The 10,272-nt window shown below is 44.4% G+C and overlaps 1 protein-coding gene across 1 annotated transcript; it reads left to right on the forward strand.

Annotated features, from left to right (window-relative positions):
* Window positions 1–1,034: 1,034 nt before the first annotated feature.
* On the forward strand, window positions 1,035–9,701 carry cct3 (chaperonin containing TCP1, subunit 3 (gamma)). The gene is made up of 14 exons (XM_080863061.1): window positions 1,035–1,133; window positions 1,634–1,695; window positions 6,915–6,965; window positions 7,057–7,119; window positions 7,201–7,297; window positions 7,427–7,544; window positions 7,618–7,804; window positions 7,919–8,068; window positions 8,208–8,340; window positions 8,483–8,564; window positions 8,642–8,822; window positions 8,904–9,149; window positions 9,239–9,370; window positions 9,472–9,701. Exons 1-14 carry the CDS (start codon window positions 1,106–1,108, stop codon window positions 9,562–9,564), a joined length of 1,623 nt encoding a protein of 540 aa, XP_080719187.1. The 5' UTR covers window positions 1,035–1,105; the 3' UTR covers window positions 9,565–9,701.
* Window positions 9,702–10,272: the final 571 nt, after the last annotated feature.

Consider the following 10,272-nt stretch of genomic DNA (forward strand, 5'->3'; position numbering starts at 1 on the left):
AATAGATGCATAAATCCAGCTGCGGTTGTTGTTTAAGTCTCGGTTGAAAAGCTCAATCCTCTGGTTGTGCACAGAACTTCCCATTAAGCCAGAGCCTTCACCCCTGCTTGTTCTCATGTCCTCCCAAATGTGAGACTTCTCACGTAACCCCAGATATGCAGGGGTCTGCCAAATTGTCCAACAGCTGCAGTAAAGAGCGCTTTTACAGTCTCAGCTCTGATATCAAACATCAACACCCCGCTCCATGAAAAACAAACTTCCAACGAATCAGCTTGTGATTTGCATCTATATGTCATATGAAATTTGGATGAGGCACGGCATATACTCGCCAAGCAATTGCAGCTCTTCTGGATAGAACACCAGCCGAGTCCACTCCCCCTAGTGACTCTCTTAGACGCCATCTTTGAACCACTATATTTTTGGAATGCAGGTGTCCCATCAGCATCATTTCTCCAACAGTTGGATGTTCCGTTTTTATCTGAGAAACTATCTGATGATTTAAATATAATATTTAGATGTAAAATTTGTATTTTATATAGTATTTAGATTAAATATATTTTGAAATACAAAAAGTTTGAAATATAAAACGTTACAAATATTTTCGTAAATGTTGTAAAAAGTGACTCGAAAAATGTTTTCATAAGGTTTGGAGCTAAATGTGTAAAACTGTTGCCGCTAATTTCAGCATTTTCAGTTTACAAACGGCTCACCATAGGTAGGTAGGATGAGGGTAAGAAAAAGCTCTGAGACGCCCATGCTCCTGAGCATAAATTGTTTCTTTAAAAAAAGCAAAAAATGTCATTTTAGAAGTTCAGTCCAAAACTCTGAATTCTGATGGTGCTTATTGTAGAAGCTGCTCTATTTTTAGCGGAAATAGTTTTTAATACACGGAAATAATATGAAACTAAAGGCTGATTTTAGTCTCCATATGAAAGGGCGACCCTTTTGCCTCATTCAGTTTATTGGTGGATCTGCCTATCTGTCACGTAATGTTCTCTCTGATTAGTCGGACCCGGGCTGTTTGCCCGCCCCTGTAGGTGGAGCCTTCCTCTCTCCTCGTGCCACCCAGAAGCTTCCAGGCTGTTGTCCGGCACGCGCTGTGAAAATGATCGGCCAGCAGGTTTTAGTGCTCAGTGAGTATTCTTATTTTCCTCCAAAGCTTTTACAAAACCACCGACAACCGTACGCAGGCCGTTCGGAACTGCCTTCAATCCGCTAACAACCCAGAGACGCACAAAGCGGGGCGCGGCCGGCGTTAGCATGTTAGCCCGGTTAGCAGATGGATGATAGGCTAACTTAAGCTAACCCGTTACTCAGCATGAACACGGAGCTAGCAGGCTAACGGTTCCTTTGAGGCTAAAATCAGGCGTTCATGTGATGGAGTGAAGGTGGAATCCTCCACCTGTGTTAGTGTGAACTCACTTATTGATTATGTCATTAGGAACATGTCATTGTGTTTCTGATCATTGTGATTGATCCAGAGAGAAGAGTCATCATCAGTACTGATCGTTTTCTTTTTCAGGCGGAACCTCTGCCTATTGAAAACGGATCATCACTGTACGAATAAGAATAAAGAGTAACAGCACTGCGTGTATGCGGGCAGTAACTTCTGTGTGTGTTTGTGTCTCTGCAGACCAGAACGTGAAGAGGGAGTCTGGACGTAAAGTCCAGACCGGGAACATCAATGCAGCAAAGGTGCGTTTGTTCTACAAGGCTCTGCTCACTTCCTTCTGTGCCCTTTAGGTCACAAACTGAATAACCTGCTTTGTGATCCAGACGATGTGTTGGTGCTGTGCACAGCGGTCCCCGCACCACTGCTGACATATATCTTGCCTATCAAATTTGTTACCGTGGTAACTGACATGTCCAATCTGGCAGGTGCTCCAGCTGTTGGTTGTAGTCAGTCTTGGCCTGCTCCTCTTCTTGTAGGAGCTGGGCTGGGTAAAAAAAATAGAATCATGACCGGATTGGTCTCATAGCACAATGAGCTTCTTGATGAGCTTCACACTGTCCTTAAAGTTATTGGTTAGTTACTTAATAAGCAGCTGTGTCCAAGTGCACTCACAGAAGGCAAACAAACATTATGTTCTGTGTCTGAGCAAAAAACCTCAGGTCTGGCTAATTGAGGAAATCCACCAGTGACAGTAGCCTGGGTTAGCCAGGGCCTCCTCTGCTCCTCTACTCATGCTTTTAGCTTGGTTCTATGTAGAACCCATAGTACCTATGCAGTGTGTCCCCATCCTTTCACCCTGTCATAGCTTGGATAGAGTTTTTTGTTGTTTTTTTTAAACTAAAATAAAAGCATTGTGTTTGGACAGCTGTTTAAACTGATTGTATACATTTCTAAGATTTAATCTCCTGAATATTTAATATTAGTAATTAATAGGATGAACGTGTTTATTTGTCACTGAGCAATTAATAGAATACTCAGTTACTAAAATAATGAATAGCTTTACCCAGGTGTTTATGATTATTTAGTCATTGAATTTATACATATATTTGCTCATAAATGAAGAAGAGTAAAATTTGAAGAAGATAAAAAAGGTGTTTAAATTTGTGTGCTTTGTTAGCTTTCTGTTTAGAAGCTGCAGAAAACATCTGCCAAAGGATGTGTAGTGCATTCACATGCGGTATTAAATTGTTTTTATATAAAACATTGTCCTAAATGCAAAAACAAATTGGTTAAAAATGCACTTATCAGTAAGGTAAATGTTACTGTCTGATGAAGATTTCTGACAGTCCTACACTATATCGTGGGGCGATCGTGGCTCAAGAGTTGGGAGTTCGCCTTGTAATCGGAAGGTTGCCGGTTCGAGCCCCGGCTTGGACAGTCTCGGTCGTTGTGTCCTTGGGCAAGACACTTCACCCGTTGCCTACTGGTGGTGGTCAGAGGGCCCGGTGGCGCCAGTGTCCGGCAGCCTCGCCTCTGTCAGTGCGCCCCAGGGTGGCTGTGGCTACAATGTAGCTTGCCATCACCAGTGTGTGAATGTGTGTGTGAATGGGTGGATGACTGGATATGTAAAGCGCTTTGGGGTCCTTAGGGACTAGTAAAGCGCTATATAAATACAGGCCATTTACCATATATGAATGTGTTAGTTGTGTGCGTACATAACAACCCTACAGACCAGCAGATAGGGCTGCTCAATTAATCGAATTTTAATCACGATTACAGCTTTCAGCCATGCCAAGCTCCTTCTGAAATGACTTGGGCTGTTCCAGGACCAGACACCAGATGCAAAGTGAGAGAAGGGCATTAGAATAATAAAATACAGTGGAGCAAAAAAGTATTTAGTCAGCCACCGATTGTGCAAGTTCCCCCACCTAAAATGATGACAGAGGTCAGTAATTTGCACCAGAGGTACACTTCAACTGTGAGAGACAGAATGTGAAAAAAAAATCCATGAATCCACATGGTAGGATTTGTAAAGAATTTATTCGTAAATTAGGGTGGAAAATAAGTATTTGGTCACCTCAAACATGGAAAATCTCTGGCTCTCACAGACCTGTAACATCTTCTGTAAGAAGCTTTTCTGTCCCCCACTCGTTACCTGTATGAATGGCACCTGTTTGAACTCATCATCTGTATAAAAGACACCTGTCCACAGCCTCAAACAGTCAGACTCCAAACTCCGCCATGGCCAAGACCAAAGAGCTTTCGAAGGACACCAGGAAAAGTATTGTAGACCTGCACCAGACTGGGAAGAGTGAATCTACAATAGGCAAGCAGCTTGGTGTGAAAAAATCAACTGTGGGAGCAATCATCAGAAAATGGAAGACATACAAGACCACTGATAATCTCCCACGATCTGGGGCTCCACGCAAGATCTCATCCCGTGGGGTCAAAATGATCATGAGAACGGTGAGCAAAGATCCCAGAACCACACGGGGGGACCTGGTGAATGACCTGCAGAGAGCTGGGACCAAAGTAACAAAGGTCACCATCAGTAACACACTACAACGGCAGGGAATCAAATCCCGCAGTGCCAGACGTGTTCCGCTGCTGAAGCCAGTGCATGTCCAGGCCCGTCTGAAGTTTGCCAGAGAGCACATGGATGATACAGCAGAGGATTGGGAGAATGTCATGTGGTCAGATGAAACCAAAGTAGAACTTTTTGGTATAAACTCAACTCGTCGTGTTTGGAGGACGAAGAATACTGAGTTGCATCCCAAGAACACCATACCTACTGTGAAGCATGGGGGTGGAAACATCATGCTATGGGGCTGTTTTTCTGCCAAGGGGACAGGACGACTGATCCGTGTTAAGGACAGAATGAATGGGGCCATGTATCGTGAGATTTTGAGCCAAAACCTCCTTCCATCAGTGAGAACTTTGAAGATGAAACGAGGCTGGGTCTTCCAACATGACAATGATCCAAAACACACCGCCCGGGCAACAAAGGAGTGGCTCCGTAAGAAGCATTTGAAAGTCCTGGAGTGGCCTAGCCAGTCTCCAGACCTCAACCCCATAGAAAATCTGTGGCGGGAGTTGAAAGTCCGTGTTGCTCGGCGACAGCCCCAAAACATCACTGCTCTCGAGAAGATCTGCATGGAGGAATGGGCCAAAATACCAGCTACTGTGTGTGCAAACCTGGTAAAGACCTATAGTAAACGTTTGACCTCTGTTATTGCCAACAAAGGTTATGTTACAAAGTATTGAGTTGTATTTTTGTTATTGACCAAATACTTATTTTCCACCCTGGTTTACGAATAAATTCTTTACAAATCCTACCATGTGGATTCATGGATTTTTTTTTCACATTCTGTCTCTCACAGTTGAAGTGTACCTCTGGTGCAAATTACTGACCTCTGTCATCATTTTAGGTGGGGGAACTTGCACAATTGGTGGCTGACTAAATACTTTTTTGCCCCACTGTATATCCCCGCCATGTCTGAAATATCTTTCAACGATCATTAAAAATGACTGAGCCGATTATTAGCCCCTCCCTCGTTTATCCGCGACACCTTAAAGGCCGGTCCGTGAAAATATTGTCGGGCATAAACCGTCCGTGGCGCAAAAAAGGTTGGAGACCGCTGATCGAAAGCTCGGAAAGCTAAGCAGAAGTTATTTGGAGAGGAGAGTGACTGCCGTTGGCTGAAAAGAGAGGTAAAAAAAACTTCAGTGGTGTTGCACACTATTTTATATTATTTTTTAAAGTCATTGGTAACCTTTTAAAGCCGGTCAGAGCAGCACGCTCCGTTTTGTGTAACTATTTTTAAATCCCTGTAGAACCGGAACCGTGTAAGCTAGCGCAATAAACCGGAGGAGTTGTACTTACATCTGATGCCATCAGCTTGTCCTCGGTCACGGTTTCCTTCCACATAAAGCTTTGCAAAAATTGCATAAAAAGCACTTGCAGCAACAAAAACATAATATTCCAGAAACACGCTTTGCCGATCCGATCAGCTGTTCGTAACACTTCCCACAGTGAAACAGATGTCAGCGGAACTGTCGCATGTCCGCTATTTCCTGCTCGAAACCGGAAGTGATGTCATTTTCGCGGAAATTGTAGTTTTTTACTTGTAGGCCTTAAAAGCCTATACTGGTCATGTTTGACTTTTCTGAATCGTTTCTGGGATGCTTAGAACTCGAATTGCACTGCTGGAAATAGTTTATTTTGATGCACCTGCTGTTTTCTTTGCAAATTTGCATCATAGGATTGTTTTTTCGTTTTTCCTGCAGTATATAAAAATTGGTGTATCTCCAAAATAAAACTATGAAGACACTCAAAATAAATTTCCTGTTGTTGTAAACTATTTTTTGCAACTTTTTTGTATTTAAAGTTTTGAGGGATAAACCTCTTAAATTTCTCCAAGTAGAAATATATGTAAAAAACAAAAAACAAAAACGATTTTCAATTTTTTTTTGTAGTTTATTGCACTTTTTTGCAATTAATGTAGTTACTATGGACTTAATGCATACATATTATTAAAATATGGGCTATAACAGTTGCATAGCAAATTAAAATGCTCCCACAAATGGCACTACAACATGTAAAAAAATAATATGAGCTCTGGCGGATTTGGTTCTATAGTAGGTCTTAAAGGGTTAAATAAATATCGTCAAATAATCGAGATCTCAATTTCAGTGAAAATAATCGTGATTATCATTTTTGCCATAATCGAGCAGCCCTACCAGCAGAGAGTTTGTGCAGAACGGGTCAAACTCAGATTTAGATTTTAGTGTGTTACACACAGCCTGTGCACACTGATGGCTTACCTAAGAAACACCTGCAGAGAGCAGTTTACAGTGCTGACAGTGACATAATCATGTTCACTGATTGGCTGATAGTTCAGTCTGAAACAATGTGTACACGGGTTTCATTCTGCTAACAGCGTCAGACACTAACGGGGAGCTGTGTGTTTCCTCTGAATGCCGGACTGGCTGTGGCACAGAAAGCAAAAAGGTGATGCTCAGAGACTGAGTCGGCACATAACTAGACCGGTTCAGGCTGGTCCAGGTGCTGCTCAAGGACCAGGAGTACCATCACAAACATCTCAGCAAAGAGCCAGCTCCTGTGTGCTCCATTATTGACCATTGTCACACACACACAACCTGCTGAAGCTCCAGCTTTTATTGACTTTTAGTTATCCTGGCAGAATATTGGCATTCTGGTCTCTCAGTGCTCTACATAGATTCACTGCAGGAGGATAAATGAACTCAAATTGTGTGTGACAGATAAAATCTGATCATATTAACACAGACCAGTGTGATCAGTATGACTAAATAATAATCAATAAGCAGTTGTACACCTGGCTCTTTGAAACATGTTACAGATGACATGCTAACTCTGAGATCCCCAGTGGGTCGTGAGCACAGACTCACCATAACCTTACAGGTGATAGGAACTATTGATCTGACCCGCTGGGATTGATTGAGTGATCGATTGACCCCTTGATCTCTTTGTGCGTTTCAGACCATCGCTGATGTCATCAGGACCTGCCTTGGCCCAAGGGCCATGATGAAGGTCAGACCCTCTGCACATGCACAGCAAGAGAAGTGTTGTCGGCATGCTAATATGCTAACATGTGCCCCTGTGTGTGTTTGTGTATATGTAGATGCTGCTTGATCCCACTGGAGGAATCGTGATGACCAATGATGGAAATGCCATCCTCAGAGAGGTCAGTCACTCACACGCTCACACTCATTCAACATCTAATCAGGCGTGTGATTCCTCACCTGCTGCATTTCCTTGGCAACAGATCCAGGTACAGCACCCAGCAGCGAAGTCGATGATTGAAATCAGCCGTACACAGGATGAGGAGGTGGGAGATGGAACCACCTCGGTCATCATACTGGGTGAGGAAGAGGACGAGAAACGTGGCACACAATCACACGATCTCTCAGTTGATCTAAAACCTGTCTTTGTCTCTCTCTCCCCCCCCTCTCTCACTCTCTCTCTCTCCCTGTCACCTGTGTGACCTTCAGCCGGTGAGATGCTGGCAGTGGCTGAGCAGTTTCTGGAGCAGCAGATGCATCCGACTGTGATCATCAGTGCTTACCGCCGGGCGCTGGAGGACATGTTGGACACCCTGAAGGAGATCAGGTAACAGCTGTTCCAGCTGCGATGAAGTTGCCATGTCCTATGCTATGTGTAACTTTGCCCCCTCCCCTCCTAGCACCCCTGTGGACACGTCAGACCGCTCCATGATGCTGAAGATTGTCCACTCAGCCATTAACACCAAAGCTCTGAGCCGCTGGTCTGAGCTGGCCTGTAACATTGCGCTGGACGCCGTGCGCACTGTGGAACTGGAGGAGAGCGGTCGCAAAGAGATTGACATCAAGAAGTACGCCAAGGTGGAGAAGGTACGAATCACTGTGGGCCAGTCGCTTTAAACTAGGGTTGGCTCGCCTGCCTTCAGGTTGTTTGTTAATAAAGTTTTATCTGTCCCGTTTCCAATGATGGTGTGCTGCATACAGGTTCCTGGTGGAATCATCGAGGACTCATGCGTGCTGAGAGGAGTCATGATCAACAAAGATGTGACGCACCCAAGGATGAAGAGGATGATCAAGAACCCACGAATTGTCTTGCTCGATTGCTCGCTTGAGTACAAGAAAGGAGAGAGTCAGGTGATACACACACACACACACACACACACACACACACACACACACACACACACACACACAGACAGACAGAGGTAGTTACACTTGTTTGCGTGTGTGTGTTACTTGTGTTAATGTTTGTCTGTGGCTCCGCCCCCTGCAGACAGATATCGAGATCAGTAAGGAGGAAGACTTTGCCCGGATCCTGCAGATGGAGGAAGAGTACATCCAGCAAATCTGTGAGGACATCATCCGCCTCAAACCAGACTTGCTCTTCACCGAGAAGGGGATCTCAGGTACATGTCAGCTGCAGCTCAGCAGAGAGAGTGGAGCTGGTGCAGAGCACCAAGATGGTGAACAAACGTGAAGGGAAAGTCCTCTGAGGTCAATGCCTGAAACAAAATAACAGCGTAGCATTTACTTCCCGTTTCCTGTCAGATCTCGCTCAACATTACCTGGTGAAAGCTAACATCACCGCCATCCGTCGCGTCAGGAAGACTGACAATAACCGCATTGCGAGGTACGCAGCAGCCAATCAGCGTTCTGCTCCTCAGACAGGAAGTTTTAGCGAGCTGTAAATAACTGTTTCTCTCTCAGGGCGTGCGGCGCCCGGATTGTGAGTCGGACGGACGAGCTGCGTGAGGAGGACATGGGCGTTGGAGCTGGGCTGTTTGAGGTGAAGAAGATCGGAGATGAGTACTTTACCTTCATCACTGAGTGCAAAGACCCCAAAGCCTGCACCATCTTGCTGAGGGGGGCAAGCAAGGAGATCTTGGCGGTGAGCGGTGGTCGATCAATCAATCAGTCAGTGAGGTGATTGGTAAATCCAAGGATTGGTTAACACTGTCTCTGTCCACAGGAAGTGGAGAGGAACCTGCAGGACGCCATGCAGGTGTGCCGTAATGTGTTGCTCGACCCCTTCCTGTTGCCAGGCGGTGGCGCAGTGGAGATGGCGGTGTCGAAGCACCTGACGGAGCGTTCCCGTGCTCTCACCGGTGTCGAACAGTGGCCATACCGTGCTGTAGCTCAGGCGCTCGAGGTTATCCCCCGAACATTGATCCAGAACTGTGGTGCCTCCACCATCCGCGTTCTGACATCACTGAGGGTAAGCAAATGAGGTAACAGCAATAAAACTTTATTTAACGTGTGTGTTGTTGAGAAGTCAGTTGTTTGTATTTGTGTGTGTGTGTTCAGGCCAAACACACTCAGGATAACAGTGTGTGTTGGGGTGTGGACGGTGAGAGTGGCTGTCTGTCCGACATGTCAGCTCTTGGGATCTGGGAGCCATTCGCTGTCAAAGCTCAGACCTACAAGACCGCCGTCGAGGTCAGAACTTCCCACACAGCAGTACATCCTGATGTGTGATTGATATCAATGATTACTGATCAGTAGTGTGATTGATACTGATGATACTGCTGTGTTTGTAGACGGCCATCTTGTTGCTGCGTATTGATGACATCGTCTCTGGTCACAAGAAGAAGAACAAAGAGGAGCAGATGGGAGGACAGGGAGCTGAGTAGACCCACATCTGTCCGCATCACTCTAGATCCACGTCAGTCTCTCTTCCTCTGTGTGTGTGCGTGTTTGTGTGTATGGATGGGGACTAGTTGACTCAGTGAACTGTAACAACAGTTAATAAAGTTACCTTTGAAACCTGCGTGATGTACTTTTAGGTTTTTTATGAGATTGTAAACCTGGTTTAGGTTTATTTTTCATTCTGCCAACAAAGAAGCTTACAATTATCTCTGTCTTTACATGCTTAGCTGTAAAAGAATTTTCCTCATACTCAGGGGCTTGGGTTTTCACACTTTAACACCATCCCCACCTGATGTTTCGATAAACAGTTGAACCTAGGTGCAACATCTTTAGCTTGCTACTGAAAAGCTGAAGGTAATGTTTTTATTTGAATCAGCTTTTTAAGAAGTGTCCATTTAAAAAAAAAAAAAAAAAAAGATTGTGAGCTTTAAATTTTAATATTTAATAATTTCATTATCACTTGCCTGAGTTTATAAACTTTGTAACGTTTAAGTTTTTTATGCCATTTTGTTCCTACCTATTGTTTAGAGTGGGATTGTTTATGGTGTGTAACATGCTCTGTGCCATGTGTGTTGAGGAATCGAAAAAATGAAAAGTTGACTGCACACTGTCGAATCGGTATTTATTATACAAGAGAACTTTTAACATAAGCTAGCCTGCCATACATCCAGGGACTGAGAAACACAAAAAGG

Source organism: Rhamphochromis sp. 'chilingali' (genome assembly GCF_963969265.1).
Source record: "Rhamphochromis sp. 'chilingali' genome assembly, chromosome: 17".
NCBI classification, from domain to species: Eukaryota; Metazoa; Chordata; class Actinopteri; order Cichliformes; family Cichlidae; genus Rhamphochromis; species Rhamphochromis sp. 'chilingali'.

Excerpts from the sequence above, each read along its gene's own strand:
- cct3 (XM_080863061.1), top strand. The coding sequence starts at position 1,106 with ATGATCGGCCAGCAGGTTTTAGTGCTCA. Across the intron at positions 8,341-8,482 it reads CACCGAGAAGGGGATCTCAG|ATCTCGCTCAACATTACCTG; the intron begins GTACATGTCAGC and ends GTTTCCTGTCAG. Across the intron at positions 9,371-9,471 it reads CCTACAAGACCGCCGTCGAG|ACGGCCATCTTGTTGCTGCG; the intron begins GTCAGAACTTCC and ends CTGTGTTTGTAG.